The 24,932-nt window shown below is 41.8% G+C and overlaps 1 protein-coding gene across 2 annotated transcripts; it reads left to right on the top strand.

The window, feature by feature from the left end:
* Positions 1 to 6,773: 6,773 nt before the first annotated feature.
* On the top strand, positions 6,774 to 24,095 carry znf367 (zinc finger protein 367). Of its 2 annotated transcripts, XM_072586121.1 has the most exons (5): positions 6,781 to 7,163; positions 8,701 to 8,851; positions 9,994 to 10,113; positions 17,053 to 17,191; positions 20,112 to 24,095. In XM_072586121.1, the coding sequence occupies exons 1-5, from the start codon at positions 6,906 to 6,908 to the stop codon at positions 20,344 to 20,346; spliced, it is 903 nt and encodes a 300-aa protein (XP_072442222.1). In that variant the 5' UTR covers positions 6,781 to 6,905; the 3' UTR covers positions 20,347 to 24,095. The 2 variants fall into 2 exon arrangements, with proteins under 2 accessions (XP_072442231.1, XP_072442222.1); XM_072586130.1 differs by lacking the exon at positions 9,994 to 10,113 and having other exon boundaries at positions 6,774 to 7,163.
* The last annotated feature ends 837 nt before the right edge of the window (positions 24,096 to 24,932 follow it).

Here is a 24,932-nt window from a genome sequence, read left to right as displayed (position 1 = left end):
TCTCTCTGTCCCAATATGACCCTTTGTCCCCGAATACCTCTCTTCTCCAATATCTCTCTCAATCTCTCTGTCCCTCCCAATATATCTCTCCCAATATATATATCTCTCCCAATATCTCTGTCTTTCCCAATACCTCTCTCTCTCCCCCAATATTTCTCTCTCCCCATATCTCATCCTCCCAATATATCTCTCTCCCCCAATATCTCTCTCTTTATCAATATCTCACTCTTTCTCTCCGAACCTCTCTCTCCCTCTCCCAACATCTCTCTCTCCCCCAATACCTCCCTCCCCATATGACTCTGTCCCTGAAAAACTCCATCTCTCTGTCCCTCCCAATATCTCTCTCTCTACCCCCTCCCAATATCGCTGTCTCTATCCCCCTCCCAATATCTCTCCCTCCCAATCTCTCTCTCTGTACCTCACTCTCTCTCTCCCCAAAATCTTTCTCTCTGTCCCTCCCAATATCTCTCTCATTCTGTTTCTCCCATATATATCTCTCTCTGTTGTGGTTCTGTTCGCCAAGCTGAGAATTTGTGTTGCAGACGTTTCGTCCCCTGTCTAGGTGACATCCTCAGTGCTGGGAGCCTCCTGTGAAGCGCTTCTGTGATCTTTCCTCTGGCATTTATAGTGGTTTGAATCTGCCGCTTCTAGTTGTCAGTTCCAGCTGTCAGTTGCAGTGGTCGGTATACTGGGTCCAGGTTGATGTGCTTATTGATTGAATCTGTGGATGAGTGCCATGCCTCTAGGAATTCCCTGGCTGTTCTCTGTTTGACTTGTCCTATAATAGTAGTGTTGTCCCAGTCGAATTCATGTTGCTTGTCATCTGTGTGTGTGGCTACTAAGAATAGCTGGTCGTGTCGTTTCGTGGCTAGTTGGTGTTCATGGATGCGGATCGTTAGCTGTCTTCCTGTTTGTCCTATATAGTGTTTTGTACAGTCCTTGCATGGGATTTTGTACACTACATTGGTTTTGCTCATGCTGGGTATCAGGTCCTTCGTTCTGGTGAGTTGTTATCTGAGAGTGGCTGTTGGTTTGTGTGCTATTATGAGTCCTAGTGGTCACAGTAGTCTGACTATCAGTTCGGAAATGCTCTTGATGGCTAGTCCTTTGGGTTGTGGCATGTCCTCGTTACGTTGTCTTTCCCTTTGGCATCCGTTGATGAAATTGCACGGGTATCCGTTTTTGGCGAATACATTGTTCTTCTTCCTCTTTTTGCAGTTCTGGTGTACTGCAGTGTGTTGTGGCCCTTTTGAATAGTGTCTTGATGCAACTTCTTTTGTGAGTGTTGGGTGTGTGTATCCTTAGTAGCCACACACACAGATGACAAGCAACATGAATTTGACTGGGACAACACTACTATTATAGGACAAGCCAAACAGAGAACAGCCAGGGAATTCCTAAAGGCATGGCACTCATCCACAGATTCAATCAATAAGCACATCGACCTGGACCCAATATACCGACCACTGCAACTGACAGCTGGAACTGACAACTGGAAGCGGCAGATTCAAACCACTATAAATGCCGGAGGAAAGATCACAGAAGCGCTTCACAGGAGGCTCCCAAGCACTGAGAATGTCACCTAGACAGGGGACGAAACGTCAGCAACACAAATTCCCAGCTCATCTCTATCCCCCTCCATCTCCCTCCCTCTCTCTCTGCCACTCTTTCTCCGTCTCTCTCCCTCTCCCTGTCTCTCAACCTCTCTCTCCAGCTATCTCCCTCTTTCTCTCCCCTCCCTTTTGCCTCCTCCCTTGCTCCCTCTTTCATGCACTCTCTCCCCCCCCTTTCACAATCTGCCCACTGCCCCTCACTCTCTCCCCTCTCTCTCGTGCACGCATTCTTTTCTCCCACTTGCGTGCAAGCACGCTCTCTCCAACACCCCCCCCCCCCCCCACCCAACATTGGCTCTCTAGCCACTCTCTCGTGCACGTGTGATCTCTCACCCCCATTGCGTCCACTCTCTCCCCCATCATGTACGTACTGTCTTCCACTCCTCTCACGTGCATGCATTCTCATCTCCCCACACACATGCTCTTTCCACCACCTCATGTGTGCTCCCCCTGTCCCTCCTATGCATGTGTGGTCTCTCCCCTTCAGTGCAACTCATCCATGCCGACTAGATATCCTGAACTAATCTAGTACCGTTTGCCAGCATTTGGCCCATATTCCTCTAAACCGTTCCTATTCATATGTCAATCCAGATGCATTTTAAATGGAATTTTACCTGCATTACTTCCACTGGCAGCTCATTCCATAGATGCATCACCCTCTGCATGAAAACGTTGACCCTTAGGTCCCTTTTAAGGTAAGAGGGGGAAGATTTAAACCTATGCCCTCTCGTTTTGGACTCCACTTGTGAAGGATTGTGATTGGAAATATGTTTAAAACTCCACCAGTAATTTTTGTAGGGATTCTGTCGCATTTTTACTATAACATTAGATCAGTGGTGATTTGAATGGAATGACAATTTCCAAGGTTTTGGCTGAAAATAATAGGAAGCAATTGGGGAACTATACCTGGAATTTTAAGATACACCTTAAGGATTTAATTACTATGCACATTTGCAATCCATTCCTCTCTTTGCAAAAGTGAGCTGTTTCCTGTAGAGATTTAGGAACCATAATAGAACTCATTCTATAAATATAAAAACTCATTTTTATATTTATCATAATAAACAGAATAAAATATGTAATAAACCTTTGCAAAATGGTTGGAAGTTTTTCTCTTCCTGCTTATTTTGTAAGATCCCACAGGCTCTTCCTATTTGATTTTAAGATGTTACATTGAACATTGCAAGCATTAGTACTAGCTTGTAAGACAACAGTCTAACTACTACTGTGACTTCATTGACCTGGTTGTCAAAGTGATGTTGCAGGTGGCTGCCTCATTGTGGAAGTTCACTAAAACATGCCTGAGGTTTGGTACAACAGAGCATTTCTATCCGAACAAGCATGTTCGTAGATTTATACTTTTATCATTAAAAATAAATTGCATATGACTATTAATAGATTCTTCAATTAACTCGTTTAACAGGCTTTTGTTTGTTTTGAATTAAACAGAATATTCTATATAATTTTGTATTATTACTTTAAATTATAAATTTGATGTTATTTAAAAGATACTTTGTAATTGACAGCATTGCACTTTGAACTTAATGGACAGAACTTGGTGAATACCGGTGAATAAATCTAGCTATCCTATACAATTATCCTTGCTGACAAGCTTTCTATAAACATTAGTCTTGGAACTTACTGTGATGAGAAAGCCATTTCAGCACAACTCTCCCATTTGGGATCTAGGACTTGTATAAACAGAGCATGTAACTATATCTACTTAGCCAATCAAAATAGTTACTTTAGGGTGGCATGGTGACTCAGTGGTTAGCACTGCTGCCTCACAGCACTGGGACCTGGGTTTGATTTCAGCCTCTGGGAACTGTCTGTGTGGAGTTTGCACATTCTCCCCACGTCTGCGTGGGCCAGTTTCCTCCCGTAATCCAAAGATGTGCAGGTTAGATGGATTGGCCATGCTAAATTGCCCATAGTGTTCAGGGATGTGAAGGCTAGGTGCATTAGTCAGTGGTCCATATAGGATAATAGAATAGGAGAATGGGTTTGGGTGGGTTACTCCTTGGAGGGTCGGTGTGGACTTGTTGGGCCGAAGGGCCTGGTTCCACACTATAGGTATTCTATGATTCTAACTATCTTGGGAACTAGACCTTGGGTATTTACCCTATCTATGTCCCTCATGATTTTATAAACTTCTGTATGTTCACTCCTCAGCCTCCGATGCTCCAGGGAAAAAAGCCCCAGCCTATTCACCCTCTCTCTATAGCTCAAACCCTCCAGCCCTGGCAACATCCTTGTATATCTTTTCTGAACCTTTCAAGTTTCACAACGTCCTTCCAAAGCAGAGAGACCTTAATTGAAAGTTTGTGAGAAGATTTGTAGCTCGGGTGCTCGTTGTTGTGGTTCTGTTCGCCGAGCTAGGAATTTGTGGTTGCAGACGTTTCGTCCCCTGTCTAGGTGACATCCTCAGTGCTTGGGAGCCTCCTGTGAAGCGCTTCTGTGATGTTTCCTCCGGCATTTATAGTGGTTTAAATTTGCTGCTTCCGGTTGTCAGTTCCAGCTGTCCATTGCAGTGGTCGGTATATTGGGTCCAGGTCGATGTGCTTATTGATTGAATCTGTTCAATCAATAAGCACATCGACCTGGACCCAATATACCAACCACTGCAATGGACAGCTGGAACTAACAACTGGAAGTGGCAGATTCAAACAACTATAAATGCCGGACGAAACATCACAGAAGTGCTTCACAGGAGGCTCCCAAGCACTGAGGATGTCACCTAGACATGGGACGAAACGTCTGCAACCACAAATTCCTAGCTCGGCGAACAGAACCACAATAGACCTTAATTGAATGCAGTATTCCAAAACTGACCTAACCAATGTTCTGTACGGCCGCAACATGTAGTCCTATTCTCAACACACTGACCAATAAAGGCAAGCATGCCAAATGCCATTTTTACTATACTGTCTACTTGTGACTCTACTTTCAAGGAACTATGAACCTGCACTCCAAGATCTCTATGTTCAGCAACACTCCCAGGACCTTACTATGAAGTGTATAAGTCCTGGCCTGATTTGCCTTTCCAAAATGCAGCACCTCACATTTATCTAAATTAAACTCCATCTGCCACTCCTCAGCCCATTGGCCCATCTGATCAAGGTCCCACTGTACTCTGCGGTAACCTTCTTTGCTGTCCACGACACCTCCTATGGTGTCATCTGCAAACTTACTAACCATACATCCTATGTTCGCATCCAAATCATTTATATAAATGACAAAAAGCAGTGGACCCAGCATCAGCCCTTGTGGCACACCAGTGGTCACAGGCCTCCAGTCTGAAAAATAACTCTTCACCATCACCCTATGTCCCCTTCCTTTGAGCCAGTTTTGTATCAAAACGGCTAGTTCTCCCTGTACTCCATATGTTCTAACCTTGCTAACCAGTCTACCATGCAGAAGCTTGTCAACCGCCTTACTGAAGCCCATAACAATCATGGCCATCACTCTGCCTTCATCAATCCGCTTCATTACCTCTTCAGAAAACTCAATTAAGTTAATGAAGCAAGGTGGCTCAATGGTTACCACTGCTGCCTTACAGCGCCAGGGACCTGGGTTCAATTCCAGTCTTGAGCAACTGTGTGAAATTTATACATTGTCCCGTGCCTGCATGGATTTCCTCCCACAGTCCAAAGATGTACAGATTAGGTGGATTGGCCATGCTAAATTGCCCAAAGTGTGCAGGTTAGATGGAGCCATGGGAAATCCAGGGTTACAGAGATAAGGTAGGTGTGTAAGTCTGGGTGGAATGCTATTTGGAGAGTCAGTGTGGACTTGTTGAGCCCTGTGCACACTGTAGATATTCCAGGATTTCCAAGACGCAAAGCCATGTTCCTGGACCTCGCCATCTCTATTAACAGTGACCAACTCAAAATGGACATCTAATACAAACCCACAGCTACCTAGACTATACCTCCTCCCAGCCTGCCTCCTGTAAAATCGCTATCCCTTACTCCCAATTCCTCCGCCTCATCTGCTCCCAGGAGGACTAATTCCACTGTAGGATATACCAGATATCCTCCTTCTTCAAAGATTACAATTTCCCCTCCCACGTGGTCGATGATATCCTTCAGCACTTCCCACACCTCTGCCCAGGAACCCGACCCCTCCAACCACAACAAGGACAGAACCCCCCTAGTCCTCACCTTCCACCTCACCAACCTCCAGATACATCATATCATTCACCACCACCTACAAACAAACCCCACCACTAGGGACATATTTCCCTTCCCACCCCTATCTGCATCCACCTCCCACTTCGCCAAGGTCATGCAGGTCCTGAGCCTCCTCAATCGCCAAACCCTTACCACCCGACGCCTGGAGGAAGAATGCCTTATCTTCTGCCTTAGGACCCTCCAACCACATGGGATCAATGTGGATTTCACAAGTTTCCTCATTTCCCTTCTCCCAGATCCAATCTTCCAACTCAGCATTGCCCTCTTGAACTGTCTTAACTGTCCATCTTCCTTCCCTCCTATCTGCTCCAACCTCCTCTCCGACCTGTCACCTTCACCCCCACCTTCATCTGTCTGTCACACTCCCAACTACATTCCCCCCAGCCCCCCTCCCATTTATCTCTCAGCCCGGACCCACAAGCCTCATTCCTGATGAAGGGCTTTTGCTCGAAACGTCGATTCTCCTGCTCCTCAGATTGCTGCCTGACCTGCTGTGCTTTTCCAGCAACACACTCTCGACCCTATTTCCTAATCAGTACTTGCATTTCTAAATACATATATTTTAACATTTCTTGTGAATTGTTCTGTTGAGTGCAAGACAAAACGGCTGTAACAAAATATGGCCCTTTTCAGGAATACTAATAGAATTGCACATAAATAAACGCCTCTCTGGAAGCTTTCCATAGGCTTGCATCACACAGTATCCAGTACGTCTACAGGCCCAGCAGATGTATAATATTTTTTACACAAAGTGGCATTTCCCAACGCCTCTGTCTCTTTAACCATAAAAATGAAAACAAAGAACCCGCTGATTAACAAGAAGACGTTATGAATTCCGGCGGGGAAAACCCGACTCCGCCAATCAACAAAGCGCGCCGGCGCCTGATTGGCTGTGACCGGACGTTCCAATGCATGAATGGAGCTGTCAATCAGCCATTGTGACGTCGCGAGGTTCCGTCGCCGCGTTCGGTTGGTGTCTGCAGAAAAGGCGGGAAATGCTTAAACGCGCGAGTTTGTGTCTGAGTGGCTGCTCTGTCACCGCTGGATTATTTATTTACTTTCGCTGTTTTTCCGCCATTCTTTGGGGATCGCCCTTGCGATGGCGGAGAATCAGATCGCCGGTGGTTCTCCCAAGCGCGTGTCGGTTATTAAAACTACGCCGATTAAACCCAAGCGCCTGGATGTGAGCCCCACCAGCCCCGGCTTCAGTGATTTTATGGTGTATCCGTGGCGATGGGGTGAGAACGCCCACAATGTCACTCTCAGCCCCGGCGCCCCGTTCAACGGTCCCGGCACCAGGGAAGCCCAGTGCGGAGCAGCGGCAGCTCTGCACCGGGAGCTGGATCACCTTTCACAGGTCAGTGAGAGCGGCGGGGGCAGAACCCGGGAGCAGCATAAGAACCGGGCAACGGAAAGTGAACTCGAGTCCTGCAGAATTTGTATTATGAAATACTTGAGCGTTTGTTTTTTTCCCCCCAGTCACCATGTCCGCGGACTCATCCTTTAGACCTAAAGGGAGGGGAGTGTTTAAATTTATTTTTAAATTGGTTAAATTTTAAAGGTGGGTTTTTTTTAACGCGGACTGGCGTTTTGCGGTTGGAACTGTGCAGTTTGTCTGGCTCCCGCTTGGCGCCCATTTTCAGTGGGAGAGTGAGTGCGGGGGGGTGGTCTGGAGGATTAAATAAACAAAGTGGTGTCACCAGCAGCACCTTCAAGTCCGAACCGCCCTCAGATCCTGCTTCAAAGTTCGGCCAATCACCCCGTTGAGCCATTAAGTCCAAGACCCGTTGCTTTCCCGCCACCGATGCTGCTGTGGAAGGAGAAAACAATTCAAATGAATGAAATCACTTCCTGGAGAGCTTGTCAAAACTCCAGCGCGCCAAAAAAGAAACGAGTTTCCACCCCCGGACATGTTTAAAGAGATCCTGCTCTCTTATATTGTCCTGGCTGCACAAATCGCATCTGTCCAAAGTCACGCCGCTCTGTTTATGTTGTCCGCATGTTCAATTTCTGTGATTACACTGTGTGGACTGATGTTGGTGATCCCACAATCACGCCTTTCTTTCGCTTTCAGTGCGGAGAATGATTTCACTTCGTTTCTGTGGCAAAACATCCAAACGTGGAAGCCTGCCACGATTTTTCTGGCAGCGTTAGTCGATGCTAAATCACTTGACCCGGCTGTGAGTGCTGGAGCTATACTGACAACAACAAAAAATGCTAGACGCCAGGCAGCAACCATGGAGAGAGAGCAAGCCGCCGGGTCTAGATGACTCTTTAGCTCTGAAGGGCTCTTCCCTCTTCCGAAGAGTTAAATGATGTCAAGTCAAATAACTAGATATTAGGATAGGTATTCAGCACTATATAACTTGAAAATTGGCCTATTTTAAGGAGTGAATTCTGAAACTTAGACCCGTACCCTGCCGACATGGTTGATCAGAAACTCTTCATTGAAGACTGGAATTCTCCCAATTTAACTCCGAAGCAATGTAGGTGGGAAAAGGCTGAACAAACAATGTGAGGTTAGTCAGTACGCTGTACTGCTAAGTTTTAAACACTCTCGTATCTTTAAATGTACCTTGGGAGAGTGAAGGGGCAGTGTTTAAGTTTTTTTTATGTTGTAGAGCTGTCTGCAGTTGTTATAAAGTTTGTGCCCATGTAAGGGAAAGAGTGTGCACTCTCCATGAGACACGAGGAAATTAACTGAATACTTCAGCTTGGTTTGGAGATTTTCCAAAGACTTCCTGCATTGCGTTTCAAGAAAGCATTGGGGCATTTTTGGAAAGTTTTAGTAAGACTAAATTTTGCCAATTGCACCAAAAGTCAGCCATTGCGACATGCTTTTTATATTACTGAGAGATTAAGTTATTAATCCATATTGGTATGCTTTATTTCAGGACGGAACAAGACGAGGCCGACCAAGAGCGGAGTTAATCCGCGATCTGATAAACGAGGGTGAACACTCCTCAAGCAGAATCCGCTGTAACATTTGTAACCGAGTGTTTCCTCGCGAGAAATCCTTGCAAGCTCACAAGAGAACACACACTGGTAAGATTTAGAACTTTTCATGGGTATCGTATATTGGCACATGAGATGAATCATGATCCTTGCATATTGCCTGCTGGTAGAAACAATGGAAAGCTGGTGAGTATTTTGCAGTTTGCCATATCATCAGTCCATAACTTGGTAGGAATTTCTATGATTATCCTAACATAATCTGGTTGAAGGCAATGGACAAATTTATTTCTTATCGGCTTTAATGCAGTCTGTTATTTATTGATAGATTTTAGTTTAAAATATAAGTTCAAGTCTTTTGGGTCATTTTTCTCCGTTTCTGACTATGCACTTGTTATTATCCAAAGTAGCTCTTCATTCTAGTCCTTATGTCAAGATTGTTACTCAGTGGCAAAATTTGCTAACAAGTCATTGGATCCTGTGTTTACCTAAATTGTACTAGTCATGAATTTAAGTTGAAAGTTTTGTTTTAACTTCAGTCAGTAATATTTTCTTTTGATGTCAATGCTACTTTCACCCTTTTTGTGCCATGTGTTGCATACCTTACTTTATTGCTAAAGTGCAGCTTTGAATAACTTAAAATAGTCCTTTAAATGTGGAAAGTGTGATCACTGAGATGTCCTGGTTATCCCTTGGATATTAGACAAGCTTTTTTTTAAAAGTGCACCTGCTAACACCTGTTGGATTATATTATATTGGAGATTCCCTAAACTGGAAATGTTTGTCTTTAAATGAATGTAAATTTGCATGTGTAATAGTATCATAACATTGGTCTTGAGGTTTACCATTTATTTGCATAACTAAAGGGATGTTAATTTTTCAGAGGACATTGCAGATTAACAATTCAATTGAAAAGTTATCCTTATGTAATGTTATTCAGAAATCATTTGGATACTTTTTGTGTTCAACTCTTCATTTTGTTCCCCTTTCAGACTCCGAACTTAATTAACACCTGTCCAAAATTTAATCAGTAGGACCAAATGGTAACTGATCCTGACTAACTGAAATTATCACACTGAAAACGTGTGTAAAATAAGGCAGGATTAATTTTAAACACTTTTTTTTGCTGAAATTGAGGGATAACTTCACAAAATTCAGGCTGTCTTATTTAAAATGAACAATTTGAGAAAGGATTATAGTCTTTAATTGATTGTATTACTGTGGGTTTCTTTTAGGTGAAAGACCTTATTTATGTGACTACCCAAATTGTGGGAAAGCATTTGTTCAGAGTGGACAACTAAAAACTCACCAGCGTCTTCACACTGGGGAAAAGCCATTTGTTTGTTCTGAAACTGGTAAATTATCAAAATCTACTTTTCATGTCTCTTCCTAAGTACTAATAAAGTGTAGCCAAGCCTTTAGGTTTTCACTTGTGCATGCAGGATATCTTGTGTCTCTTAATTGTAAATGATACATTGATTTGGATGAAGCATGGCTTGCAGTAAATATGGGGCATGTTCAATGTTTTTGATGCCTATACATATACTACCATATGCAAAGAATGGATTGAAAGAGTAAGGAGTATGGCCAGTGGGAGGGAGACTTTACTAAGTGAGTACATCTAAGAATTTGGATCCAAGTAGTAATTTTTGACCTGGGTAAAAGAGAGGTACATTTAATAAGGTTTGCTACAAGCAGTATTATTTGAACGGTGGCGAGGAGATCTACTTCAGCTATCTTTTTTTTAAACCTCCAACAGTTGATCGACAATTTAGTGGAGGAGATGGAGCTGTAACTCGTACTGTTGGAAACTGTAAATATTGAATTGTTTCATTAGTATTGTAAAGTTTACTGATGGTATTTCAACATTTCATGAGGTGCAGGCTCTGGTAATTATAAATTTATTAATTAGCAATGCCTATATAATTAACAATTATTAAAGATGGCAGGGCAGGTGATGTGTTGTGATTTCAAAATGTGGATGCTTAGGATACCAGTGTGATCAAGAGTAAATACATCTGCAGCAAGTGCTTGCAACTGGAGTAAACTTGACTGGCTTATCAAGGTGTATACACTGGCATATCAAGACATAAGGAATGGGACTGCCTCCTGGATTAAGTGTCCACATAATTCTTTAAGATAGGTTTTTTATGATTTCGTCAAAGGTCAAAGACAGGAAGGCTTTACTGTAAAGAAGGCAGGTAAAAGAGACCTAGAGCACAGGACCCTCAGCCTTTGCAATTGTCCACATTTGTAGCTTGTTTGGATGAGAGTCAGGGCTACAGTGCAAAAGCTCAAAATGATAGTCTTGGTACTGTGCTTGAATCATGTGTAAATTGGCATGGCATTAAAGTGACTGCATGGATCAAAGTGCATCAGAAGTAGGAATAAACTGAATGGGGGTGAGAGATCTTGCTTGTGAAATTGTATCAGACAAAGAGGGAGTGAAATGAGGCAGAATAATAAAATATTGATGTTGAAAATGAATAGCAGAAAAGAGCAGGAAGGGACAGAAGAGAAAAAAATCCGAAGACTATACCAGCAATAAAAAATGTCAGAGGATATATAATTGCAATGACTTTTTTGAAGGGGAAATTATGTATGACAAACTCATTAGAGTTCTTTGAGGTGTAACATTCAGAATAGATGAAGGGGGAGCTGGTTTCAAAAGCATGCAATAAGGCTACCTCATATTAAGTTAATGGTCTATGGTGTCAGGTCTATGTATTAACATAGATTAGCTGACCAATAAAAGATAGGATTGGGTTAAAGTGGCCATTTTCAGGATGGTAACTTATTCTTATGTTATTCCACTAGTTTATAAGTGCTGGAAGCACAATTGTTTACGATATACATTAATGATTTGGATTAACGAAGTGAATGCACTATTGCCAAGTTTGCAGATGTCACAAAAATAGATGAAAAGGCAAGTGGTGAGGTTGACAGCAGCATGGTGGCTGAATGGGTAGCACTGCCATCTCACAGCACCAGGGACCCAGTTGAATTCCACCCTCTGGTGTCTGTGTGGAGTTTGCGCACTCTCCCTGTATCTGTGTGGGTTTCCTCCCGCAGTCAAAGATGTGCAGGCTAGATGGATTAGCCATGTGAAATGCAGATTACAGGGATAGGGGAAGGGATGTGGGTTTGGGTGGGCTGCCCTTCAGAGGGTCGGTGTTGACTTGATGGGCCAAATAGCCTGCTTCTACACTAGGGAGTCTATGACAGAGTCTACAGAGGAATATAGACAGTTTGAGTGAGTGGAAAAGTGAGGGCTGCGGATGCTAGAGACCAGGGTTGAGAAGTGTGGTGCTGGAAAAACACAGCAGGCCAGGCATCATCCGAGGAGCAGGAGAATCGACGTTTCGGGCACAAGTCCTTCTTCAGGGTTTGAGTGAGTGGACAGAAGCATGGCCGTTGGAATATAAGACCATAAGACATAGGAGTGGAAGTAAGGCCATTCGGCCCATCGAGTCCACTCCGCCATTCAATCATGGCTGATGGGCACTTCAACTCCACATATAATATGGAAAATGTGAGGTTATGCACTTTGGCGGGTTGAGTACAGGAGCTGGAAATTGTTTCACTGGAGGGGGTTTCTAGCAAGATGCAGCACAACAGGAATTTGAGAGTCATCATCCAAAAAAATCGCAAAAACACAATTGACAATAGTTGCAGTAGTAGGCCATTCTGCCCTTCGAGCCTGCACCACCATTCAGTATGATCATGGCTGATCATCCTTAATCAGTATCTTGTTCCTGCCTTATCTCCATAACCCTTGATTCCACAATCCTTGAGAGCTCTGTCCAACTCTTTCTTAAATGAATACAGAGACTGGGCCTCCACTGCCCTCTGGGGCAGAGCATTCCACACAGCCACCACTCTCTGGGTGAAGAAGTTTCTCCTCATCTCTGTCCTAAATGGTCTACCCTGTAGTTTTAAGCTGTGTCCTCTGGTTTGGCACTCACCCATCAGCGGAAACATGTTTCCTGCCTCCAGAGTGTCCAATCCTTTAATAATCTTGTATGTCTCAATCAGATCCCCTCTCAGTCTTCTAAACTCAAGGGTATACAAGCCCAGTCGCTCCAGTCATTCAGTGTAAGGTAATCCTGCCATTCCAGGAATTGATCTCGTGAACCTACGCTGCACTCCCTCAATAGCCAGAATGTCTTTCCTCAAATTTGGAGACCAGAACTGCACACAGTACTCCAGGTGTGGTCTCACCAGAGCCCTGTACAGCTGCAGAAGAACCTCTTTGCTTCTATACTCAATCCCTCTTGTTATGAAGGCCAGCATGCTATTAGCCTTCTTCACTACCTGCTGTACCTGCATGCTTGCCTTCATTGACTGGTGTATAAGAACACCCAGATCTCTCTGTACTGCCCCTTTACCTAAATTGATTCCATTTAGGTAGTAATCTGTCTTCCTGTTCTTGCCACCAAAGTGGATAACCATACATTTATCCACATTAAACTGCATCTGCCATGCATCTGTCCACTCACCTAACTTGTCCAGGTCACCCTGTAATCTCCGAACGTCCTCATCACATTTCACCCTGCCACCCAGCTTAGTATCATCAGCAAATTTGCTGATGTTATTACTAATACCACCTTCTATATCATTAACATATATTGTAAAAAGCTGCGGTCCCAGTACTGATCCCCACTGTCACTGCTTGCCATTCTGAAATGGAGCTGTTTATCACTACCCTTTGTTGCCTATCAGCCAACCAATTTTCAATCCAAGTTAGTACTTTGCCCCCAATGCTATGCACCCTACGTTTGCTCACTAACCTTCTATGTGGGACTTTATCAAAAGCTTTCTGGAAGTCCAGGTATACTACATCTACTGGATCACCCTTGTCCATCTTCAGAGTTACATCCTCAAAAAATTCCAGAAGATTAGTCAAGCATGATTTCCCCTTCATAAATCCATGCTGACTCTGACCTATCCTGTTACTACTATCCAGATCTGTTGTAATTTCATCCTTTATAATAGACTCCAGCATCTTTCCCACCACTGTGGTCAGACTAACTGGTCTATAATTTCCTGCTTTCTCTCTCCCACCTTTCTTAAAATGTGGTACAACATTAGCCACCCTCCAATCCGCAGGAACTGATCCCGAATCTATCGAACACTGGAAAATAATCACCAACACATCCACGATTTCTTGAGCCACCTCCTTCAGTACCCTGGGATGTAGACCATCAGGCCCCGGGGACTTCTCAACCTTCAGACCTAACAGTCTCTCCAACACCAATTCCTGGCAAATATAAATTCCCTTCAGTTCAGGTCCTTCAGCCACTGTTACCTCAGGGAGATTGCTTGTGTCTTCCCCAGTGAACACAGATCTGAAATACCAATTAAATTCTTCTGCCATTTCTTTGTTCCCCGTAATATATTCCCCTATTTCTGTCTTCAAGGCCCAATTTTAGTCTTAACCATTTTTTTGCCTTTCACATACCTAAAAAAAATCTTTTACTATCCTCCTTTATATTATTGGCCAGTCTATCTTCATATCTCATTTTTTCTCTGCGTATTTCCTTCTTAGTAATCCTCTGTTCTTTAAAAGCTTCCCAGTTCTCCGTTTTCCCACTTATCTTTGCTATGTTATACTTGTTCTCTTTTAACTTTGTATGTTTCGTAACTTCTCTCGTCAGCCACGGCCACCCATGCCTCCTCCTAGGATCTTTCTTCCTTTTTGGAATGAACTGATCCTGCATCTTCTGCATTATACATAGAAATATCCGCCATTGTTCCTCCACTGTCATCCCTGCTAAGGTATTGCACCATTGAATTTTGGCCAGCTCCTCCCTCATAGCTCCATAGTTCCCTTTATTCAACAGAAATATTGTCACTTCCGTTGTACCCTCTCCCTCTCAAATTGCAGATTGAAGCTTATTATGGTCACTACTTCCCAATGGCTCCTTTACTTCGAGGTCCCTGACCAATTCTGGTTCGTTGCACAATACCAGATCCAGAATTGCCTTCTCCCTGGTAGGCTCCAGCACCAGCTGTTCTAAGAATCCATCTCTGAGGCACTCCACAAAGTCTCTTTCTTGAGGTCCAATACCATCCTGATTCTCCCAGTCTACCTGCATGTTGAAATCCCCCATATCAACTGTAGTAACATCTTTGTGACAGGCCAATTTCAGCTCCTGATTTAATTTACATCCGACATCCAAGCTAGCATCCAGGTTCAGTAGACAATGGGAATGCAAAGGGAATGTTAGCCTTTATTTCAAAGGCAATGGAGTATAACAGTAGGGAGGTTTTGCTAAACATACACAAGGCACTAGTGGGACCACAGCTGGAATACTGAACAATTTTATTCTCCTTTAATTAAGGAAAGATGTAGTGACATTCAAGACAGTCCATCAAAGTTCTTGAGGTTGATTTGGACTCTGAGGAGAGGTTGAGTAGATTGGACTATATTCATTGGAATTTTGAGTGAGAGGAGATCTTCTTAAAGCATATAAGATTATTAAGAGGTTTGACAAGTAATCATGGAAGGGTTGTTCCCTTTTGTGAGAATTTCTAGGAGTGGAGAGCATAATCTTCAGTTATATTGGCTAAATGAGTAGGGTGTTTTTCTCTCATAGTGTAGTGAACCTGTGGAATTGTTATCGCAAGGGCTGTCAGGGTTGGGTCGTTAAGTATATTTGAGGCTGAGATGGGTTTTGTTTTAATTTAAGGGAAACATCGGTTGTGAGTGAAAGTCAGGAAAGCGGAGTTGAGGAATGTCAAATCAGCCATGATATTGAATGGTGGAGCAGGCTCAAAGGGCTGAATGGCCTATTTCTGCAGAATTCTGGGTTGCAGAGGGATCTAGGTGTTTCCTCTGCGTGAGGCACAGCAGGTTAGCATGTAATCACAAGATTCATGGAATGCTAGTCTTTTAAGAAATTAATTGAAATTTGAAGCCTAACAATCTTTTTTTTATGTTATACATTGCAGGATGAAATACTGTGTATAGGTTTGGTCTCCTTATTTAAGAAAGGAGGTGGTTCAGAGGAGGTTTATTGGATTGAAACTTGGAGAGAGTGGGTTGTCTCATAAGGAAAGATTTGACATGCTGGGCTTGCTTACAATGGTGTTCAACAGAGTGAGGGGTGATTGGATTGAAGTTTAAGATCATGGTCTTGACAAGTGGATGTAGAAGGAATCTTTCCACTGGTGGGTGAGTCCATAAATAAGGGACACTAAATGAAATTAGGACAGAGATGGGATTTTTTTTTTTTTTTTTTTGGAAAGTTGTATGACTTTGCAACTGCTTTAACGGCTATGGAGGTGAAGCGTTTGAAATTTTTCAGATTTGACCATGGTAGATGCTTGTTGGTCAACTAAATCAGACTATCTATGGTAGCTGGGGATGTTGAACTTGAAGTACATAGATCAGCCTGAGTTCCTTCTAATTTTCTTTTAATTGCTCAGGCTTTGGAGGTCCATGCATAGTAGTGACCTCTGAGGCCAGGGTGCTGAGAACAGGAAGAAAGTCAGCCACCAGGATACACTAACCCCAGCTAGCCACAAAAAGCCACAACCCTTACTCCCTCGTAGCCCTACACACGAATGAAAAAACCCACCATTTTGACTGGGACAACACATCTATCCTGGGACAGGCTAAGCAAAGACATGCCAGAGAATTCCTAGGGGCCTGGCACTCCAACCACAATGTCATAAACAAACACATAGATCTAGATGCCATCTATCAACCCCACAGGAAATGACATCACCACAAACCCCAGGAACCCCATCCAGGACAAACATATAAATAGAAAGCAGGAGACAACAGCTTTGCTTCACTTGGAGGTCGCCACTGATGATGTTACCTCACCAGGTAATGAAATGTCTAGATATCAAACCTACAGCTCAGCGAGCAAACCTACACCCTATTTTGATTCCCCTATTCCAAATGCTGCTATGCTGTATATTTTAAGATTGCATCAGAAGCTTTATTGAGAGTTGAATAAGATGTGGGTAGAAATAGAGGAGCAGGGATTTACAAGTCAGAATTACATTGGAGAAAGGGGGAATAAAAGCCCATTTCTCACTTCAGCATTTCCTCATGGTTATTTGCGCATCTCTCCAAAGGTGCAGACTGTAGTTTGCCTGTTGAGTACAGAACTACAATATGTGAAACGTAAATTGAATGCCACAGATGTTTTGTGTGTCAGTCTTTCGAAGTTGGATTAGGGGAGTGCTATCTTTTGAAACATAAATACTCTTAAAAGTTGTTAAAGGGGTACCTGTTTTGGAAGTGAAATGTAATGTAGGATTTACTGAATTCTCCACAGGCTGTGGAAGCAGATTTACACATGCAAACCGCCATTGTACCAAGCATCCTTACGCACGTTTACGGAGAGATGAGTCATCCAGTGGAGCAAAGAAAACGCAGGCTGCAGACAACACAGCTGTTGCAGAATGGCTGGCAAAGTGAGTATGTCTCAAAAGAATACCTGATAAATTGTCTATTTATGGTTTATTAGCTAATAATTCAGTTATCCATTCAGGCTCACCGGTCCATAGTTTCCCTGTCTTGTCCTTACCACCTTTCTTAAATAATAGCACCACGTTAGCCAGGCTCCAGTCTTCTGGCACCTCACCTGTGACTATTGATGATACAAATATCTGAGCAAGGGGCCCAGCAATCATTTCCCTAGCTTCCCTAGGGTACACCTGGGATTTATCCACCTTTTATGCGTTTCAAGACATCCAGCACTTACTCCTCTCTGGTATGGACATTTTTCAAAATGTCACTATCTATTTTCCCACAATGTATATCTTCCACGTCCTTCTCCACAGTAAACACTGACGCAAAATACTCATTTAGTATCTCTCCCATCTGCTGTGGCTCCAGGCCACCTTGCTGATCATTGATGGGCCCTATTCTCTCCCTAGTTACCCGTTTCTCCTTAATGTATTTGTAAAATCTCTTTAGATTCTCCTTAACCCCATTTGCCAAAGCTATCCCATGTCCCCTTTTTGCCCTCCTGATTTCCCTCTTAAGAATGCTCCTACTGCCTTTATACCCTTCTAAGGATTCACTTTATCTCTCCTGTCTCTATCTGACATATGCTTCCTTCTTTTTCTTAACCAAACCCTCAATTTCTCCAGTCATCCAGCATTTCCTATACTTGCCAGCCTTTCCTTTCACCCCAACAGGAATATATTGTCTCTGGATTCTCGTCATATAATTTCAATTTTCCAGACATCCCTTTTTACCTGCGAACATCTGCGCCCAATCAGCTTTTGAAAGTTCTTGATATAGGTGGTCGGCAAGTTGTTGGAGGGAATCCCGGGGGACAGTATTTACACGTATTTGGGAAGGCAAGGACTGATTAGGGATAGTCCACATGTCTTTGTGCATGGGAAATCATGTCTCAGGAACTTGATTGAGTTTTTTCAAGAAGTAACAAAGAGGATTGATGAGGGCAGAGCGTTGGACGTGATCTATATGAACTTCGGTAAGATGTTCGACAAGTTTCCCCATGGGAGATGGTTAGCAAGGTTATATCTCATGGAATACAAGGAGAATTAGCCATTTGGATACAGAACACAGAGGGTGGTGCATGTATTGAATGAGCTGCGAGATGACGTGTTGGAGGCTGGTGTAATCGCAGCATTTAAGAGGCATCTGGATGGGTATATGAATAGGAATGGTTTAGAGGGATATGGGTTAAGTGCTGGCAAATGGGACTAGATTAGGTTGGGATATCTAGTCAGCATGGGCGGGTTGGACCGAAGGTTCTGTTTCCGTGCTGTACATCTCTGACTCTGTTTGTTTGATACTAAAATATCTGTTTGTTCAACTTGGAAAGGAATTGAAATATTGTCTACGTTGGTTTGTGTAAAAGCCCCAAATGTTGTACATTTGAGAGAATTTGCCATTAGTAAGGGAACCTTCTGTTTCTTGATTTGTAAGAACTGTCATTTTGCATTCATCCTTTGTCTTAACTGGGTATTATAACTGGTTATGGTAATGACAGGAAGGGCAGCACACAAGGAAAGCAACGTTGAGCATCTTCTTGGTGGAGGGGTTCAGGGTCGACTGGTTGCAAGAGGAAGGGGTGTTAGGGTGGGGTGGGTGGGTGCTAAGGTGGGGATGGGACTGGATATGCACACAGGGATGTGTGAGGAGGGCAGAGATGGTGTGTTCATGTGAGAGCATGTGATGGGCTGGCTTGAGGGTGAGGTGTGCCCCTAGGATTAGATTAGATTACTTAGTGTGGAAACAGGCCCTACGGCCCAACAAGTCCACACCAAACCTCCAAAGAGCAACCCACCCAGACCCATTACCCCTTCACCTAACACTACGGGCAATTTAGCGTGGCCAATTCACCTGACCTGTACATCTTTGGACTGTGGGAGGAAACCGGAGCACCTGGAGGAAACCCACACATTGGGGAGAACGTGCAAACTCCACACAGACAGTTGCCTGAGGCAGGAATTGAACCCAGTTCTCTGGTGCTGTGAGGCAGCAGTGCTAACTGCTATGCCACTGTGCCACCCCAGGATGTGAAGGAGAGTGTTTTATCAGAAGGGAAAGAAGGAGAGCAAGTATGTGCGGGGGAGGCTAAGCGAACCAGAATATAGAACTACAATATATGAAATGTATTGAACCGGATGCAGCTACACTTCTCCTTCCATTCCCTAAAAAACTAACTACATAGCAAGCTGGAAGAGAAGGAAAGCCCAGTTTGAAAGTCCAAACCTGATGATCATATGAATTTTGCCAAAGCCCGGCCGAAGTGTGCACCATCAGAGGTGAAGCAGTGTCATTGTTAAATCCTGATTCCTATCCTTCCACCCAATGGGGTCAGGCTTTTGACTCTACTATGTCTTGATCTGCTGCTTCTTAATTGACAACAAAATAGGTTTTATTTGTTAATTACTGCTTAGCTCTTTTTAATAGTCATTTTCATTGTACACTTTTGAGGAAAAAAAGTCACATTTACTCTTGTAACAAACATCTTTCTGAAATGTAATGCACCTCCCTCCTCGCCCCCACCTAAAGTGACAAAGAAATTGAAATGTCACCCTCTGTGTAAAGGTTGATGCCCCGCCTATAGATAATTATTTATAAAAAGCAAAAAATAATAAAAATTGCATGATCATGAGCATTAATTATACCTGTATACCTAAATGAGTTGTAAAATGCTTATCTCCTTAACTTTAGAATAAAAGTGAAAAGTCTACTGCATTCTTTGAAGCCTCTAGATATCATTCTGCTTATTTTTAAGTATTTTTATACGAACAGATTGTATAAAGCAAAGTGGTTTATTTCCGATTGGTAGATATGGTGATGTGCATCTTTAAATTGGGAATACCATGTCCAAATTCTGTCTAAATGTAGATATTGGGAAACCCGAGAACAGCGTACTCACCCTGTGAAAAGCACTGGACAGAAGGCTGACCAGGAGCAGCAGGATCCATTGGAGTTCATACAGTCCGATGAAGATGAAGAAGAGGAGAAAAATGGATCACATGCTGCAGCATGCCGACGTATGCAGGAGCAACGGGAGCGACTACATGGTGCTCTGGCTCTCATCGAGCTGGCGAACTTAACTGAAGCACAGTTGCGCCAGTAACTGCAATGCTTACCTTTTATGAAATGGAACTGTCTGTGGACTAAGGTCCTACTAGTTCACCAGACAAGTTATGCACCTTATATTTGCTTTTAATAGGCTGCTATTATGTAGATTTGAAGATTATGAATGTTGTGGCCCTTGCTTAAAGGAGCACAAGTGTTATGCACTTTTTGTCTGGAACAGGTTTATGTAAAGTTTTAGTTTAGTAAATATTACAAAGCTTTGAACGAAGGATCAGATTATGTCAAGCAGGAATTGAATCTGCAGGTGCTGAATTCTAGGTGTAGCAGGAGTATTTGACTTGTGTTTCTCGTGCAAAATTTGCACTCTTTGGAATGTAAGATGAGCAGTGCCTTTCAAGATGATAAAGAAAGATATCAGATTTCTGTTAAGCTTCAGTGTTCACTTTTCACTGGCAACATTATGGGCTTGGAAACAAAGACGTAATAATTAGGTTAACAAAACAAAAATTTAATGACAATTTAACTGTTATCTTTATCTGGCACTAACTGCATTGCAAGTATAACTCATTGTTCTTGTTTAAAGTTTAGATTTCTAGTATTTCAGCTGAGTCATGGTCCAAATCCTGTAATTTTTTTTAATTATTAAAGGCTGCTGCATTCCAAGACTTTTTCATTTCAGCAAACCTTTACAACGCACTGATGGTACATGTATCAAACTCTTCTACTTCAGAATTGCTACTACATTGGAAATTTGGTGCTGTGATTTCGATTTGCCAACTATCCACAATGAATAAATGCTCTCTACCATTAGCATTCTAGCAAGCAACTTCAGCTCAGTTGAAATAAATGAACCAAATAATACTAGAATGGGAAAGGAGCACTTAATTTAATGGAACCTATTTTAAAACATGAACACAAATCAGAGTTCCAGTAGCATAAATATACTTTGATCCGTTTAGGTAAAAATACCATAAAAGGATTCTTGGTAGTGTCACTACTCTGAGCCAAGAGGCCTGCGTTCAATCCCACCTGCCCAACACGTATAATAATACCTCTAAACAGGTTGATTAGGAAATATCTAAAAATACCTTTGAAGTTTATTGCATGGACCAAACGTTGACCATAATGTAAGATGCAGTATTATCTGAAAGTACCACTGAACTAGATTACTGTATTCAACTTGTAATAGTCTAATTTTAAAAAAAACTAGCTTGGAATTTGAAAGAGCAATTGGACTTGTTTGCAGCCAGTTGAAGCACTGAGAAAAATATTTTTGCCCTCCTTAATGGTTGTTGGTAAATAGTCACAGCTAATCTAACTGGGCATGATTATTTTGAATAGATGGTCATGAGCACTTATACCTACTTGCTGAAGTTTGGTTTCACTGAAGTGAACAATGAACGTATAGCACTTGGGCTTTTCCTTATAGCACTAAAAGTATAGGTGGCTATGGATTTCTGTTCCAGACAAATATTGACAAATCGCACCTTTTGTTTGTTTAAATGCAACTTGTATTCCATCGCGCAATCCTGAGAGGCCTTGGTCTTGATATGGAGAAAATGATTTGAGTAAACTGGTGTCACTCAAAAAATGCTGTGGATTCTTGTACTTAAATGCATATAGTGTGCATTGCTGCCTGGGTACTACAATCTTGTGTAATAAGCCCTAGAAACAGTGAAAACTCTGATTTTTAAACAGCCTGCATTAATCCTAATGTGAAAAATGCAGGCTTGGAGGCCTACTAGAGAAATGTGGTACTGATTAATTTTAATTGTGTAATGAAGTTTGAATTGGGTGACCTTTGGTGATGGAAGAAGTTTTGTTGAATTTCCTGTTGGCAACACTAAATTGTTTTGCTTTGTATCAATAGTTTTATTATAATCATATTGCAGTTTTATAGCTTGCCATTATTGCTTTGTTGCAGTGTCAAATTTTTTAAAAAATCCTCTTATGTGGCTGGACTACTTCGCTCTGTTTTCCAGTATTCCAATATGTTCTGCTTTTTCTTTTACCATTTAAATATATACTTACTGCATGAAGTTTTTAATTCTATAAGTTGACAAGCTTGAAATGCAGTTTTGGTATAGATTTAACAGCTGTCATTTCTGCATCAATGTTACACGGCTGCAATAAACAGCATTAGCTAAAGCAACCAAGATTGAATAATTTGGTCACTTTCCAAAAAAAAAAGGCAGACTAGCCTCAATGTCAAACAGAAAAGATTTTGTGGGATTCCAAATCTATCACACCAGTTCAGTTTCTTTTCAATACTTCCTTCATCAGCTAACAAGGTTTTGTAATTGAAACTTATTTATTTTAGGTTTGATTCAAATCAACCTGATGACTGTTCAATATATATTTTGTTTCAATGAAGAAGATGGACTGCACTGGAGATGTATGAGCCTCTGAGTTTTTGTTTTGTTTCAAACTAAATGTCATGGTATGTTTGTAGATGGTTTAGCTTGTGTTCAGTGACAACCCTTCAATTAAATAAAATGATCACAGTCAGAAGTATAAGTTGTTAATTCCACTTTTCTCTGCTACAATATGCATCTATCTGCTTGGTAAAGGTTTGCAAACTAACAAAGAATATGAATAATTTTTACATCCACAAAGATTTGGACAGTATTGTAGAAATTGAAAGTTCATACAACTCCAGTTTGTGGGAGGTAATTGGATGTTGAAAGGGTTTCGAACAGGATGCCTGTTTTTCTCAGTTTTATTTGTTAAGAGTTTGTGAAATTCAATTGCTCTGTCACCAATACTAATTTAAGATTTGCACCAGACCAGAACATAAGTGTGACTGACGGACATTTTGTCATTTTGACCTTGAAAGGCTCATGATTACTGTTCATTATTTGTACAATGAAGTTACATTGCTGCACACTATATTCTAAAATTGAATTTGTATTCTTTTTTTCTTTAAACTTGCTGTCTTTTGTCTTTGTATCATGTATTAGTCTATGCTGAAGGAAGAGATATGAAGTTGGTTTATCTCCAGGCCTCTACAAAGTTTCTATAAGTCTCATTGGCCTCAAGTAAACCTTTCCTTCTCCCTTGGCTGAGATCTGATTTCATCTTAGTTTGTCAGAAGTTACCTTCAAATTTCTTTAATTAAAGAGCTATGATAACATTTCAAGCTAACTATACTCGTGAGTCATAGTTTGGTTGCAGATGTAACCTGGTAGTGGAATTTAGAAGGTGGTGGACTTTTGAGGCGTCTTTGAATTGTTGACTTGTTGGGCTACTGCTGCTTTAAGGGTGAACTTTTCTGACTGCACTTAACCTTGTTTTGTTCCATGTACCTATTATTGATGTAAGAGAGTTAAAGGAAGTATAGGATGACCAATGGCCTGTTTGGGGAAAGTCAAGGCCTAGTCTCTCTCTGGGGAAATGCTGATTCTGTTAGGAATGACAATGTTTTCATTCATAAATATCATTTTTGGTTGTTTAATGCATGTACTTTTTTGCACTGGAGTTGGATGCTCAGAGAATATTTCTTGTTTTGGGTTTTAATATTTTTAGAAGGAATATGATCAGTTGTAAGTTTTTTCTGAGGCTTTGTTTTAATAAGGCTGCTTTATGTACTTGGATTCAAGTGCCAAATTCACTTTTATTTCCCCTAATTTTGCTGAGCATTTTTTCCCTCTCATTGTATGATTATTAAATTGTAAAGACCGAGACTGTCACCTGCTAGAATCTGCCTTTGTTCATTAAAAAAAAACCTGGTAAATCTACTGAAGTTTTAAATTCATTATTATTCAATAAATATCAGTAGTGCTAAAATGTTGTCTCTCTTTATTGAATCTGGGTGTATGAAGTGTGTAATTTAAAAATTCTGCAGTTCCATGATATGTAAGTGAGATTAACTATCCATTAGGGAGGCAGTAAGTTTGAAAGAATTTATCAAACTAAAACTACTTTTACTTGTGATAAGAAGAACATTATAAAATACTTATATTTGCATTCTACCTAATTATGCATATCAGAAGATAGCGTTGTAGAAATTGAGTCCATGCAACTCTAGTTTGTGAGATGTAATTGCAGGTAGAAAGCGTTTAAAATGAGTTTGCTTACATTCAAAATTGACAGTCTTCAATGTAAATCACAGGATTGTCATAGAGGTTGGTAAAGCTAGTGATCTGTTTGACCAGTGAATACTTTTAAAGTTCTTGGGATATGGATATTTGTAGTTAGACCAGTATGTATTGTCTGTCCCTAGCTGTGTTTGAGAAGAACTGGTGAGTTGCCTTCCAATTGCTGTAGTTGATTTGAACTGCTGTAGTTCATTTGATGAAGGTACACCCACAATGCCATTAGGGTGTTTTTTTTTCCCCAGAATTTTGACTTCATTACACTGGAAGAAAGATTTCCAAGTCAAGATGGTGATTAGCATGGAGAAAATCCCACATTTGATGGTCTTTCTATGTGCTGCCCTTATATTTATGGATTTGAAAGTTGTTGCCTAAGAAGCCTTGGTGAAATTCTGCTGTGCATCTTGTATATGGGTACACACTGCTACTCCTGAGCATTGGTGTTGAAGGAAGTGAATGTTGATATAGTGCAAAGTAAATTTATTGCTTTAATGCTTTATTCTGAGGGATGGTATCCAACCTGGATGTT

Source organism: Chiloscyllium punctatum, chromosome 2 (genome assembly GCF_047496795.1).
Source record: "Chiloscyllium punctatum isolate Juve2018m chromosome 2, sChiPun1.3, whole genome shotgun sequence".
Taxonomy (NCBI): domain Eukaryota; kingdom Metazoa; phylum Chordata; class Chondrichthyes; order Orectolobiformes; family Hemiscylliidae; genus Chiloscyllium; species Chiloscyllium punctatum.
The sequence above is the reverse complement of the archived record's forward strand: the minus strand, read 5'-3'. Positions and strand labels throughout refer to the sequence as shown.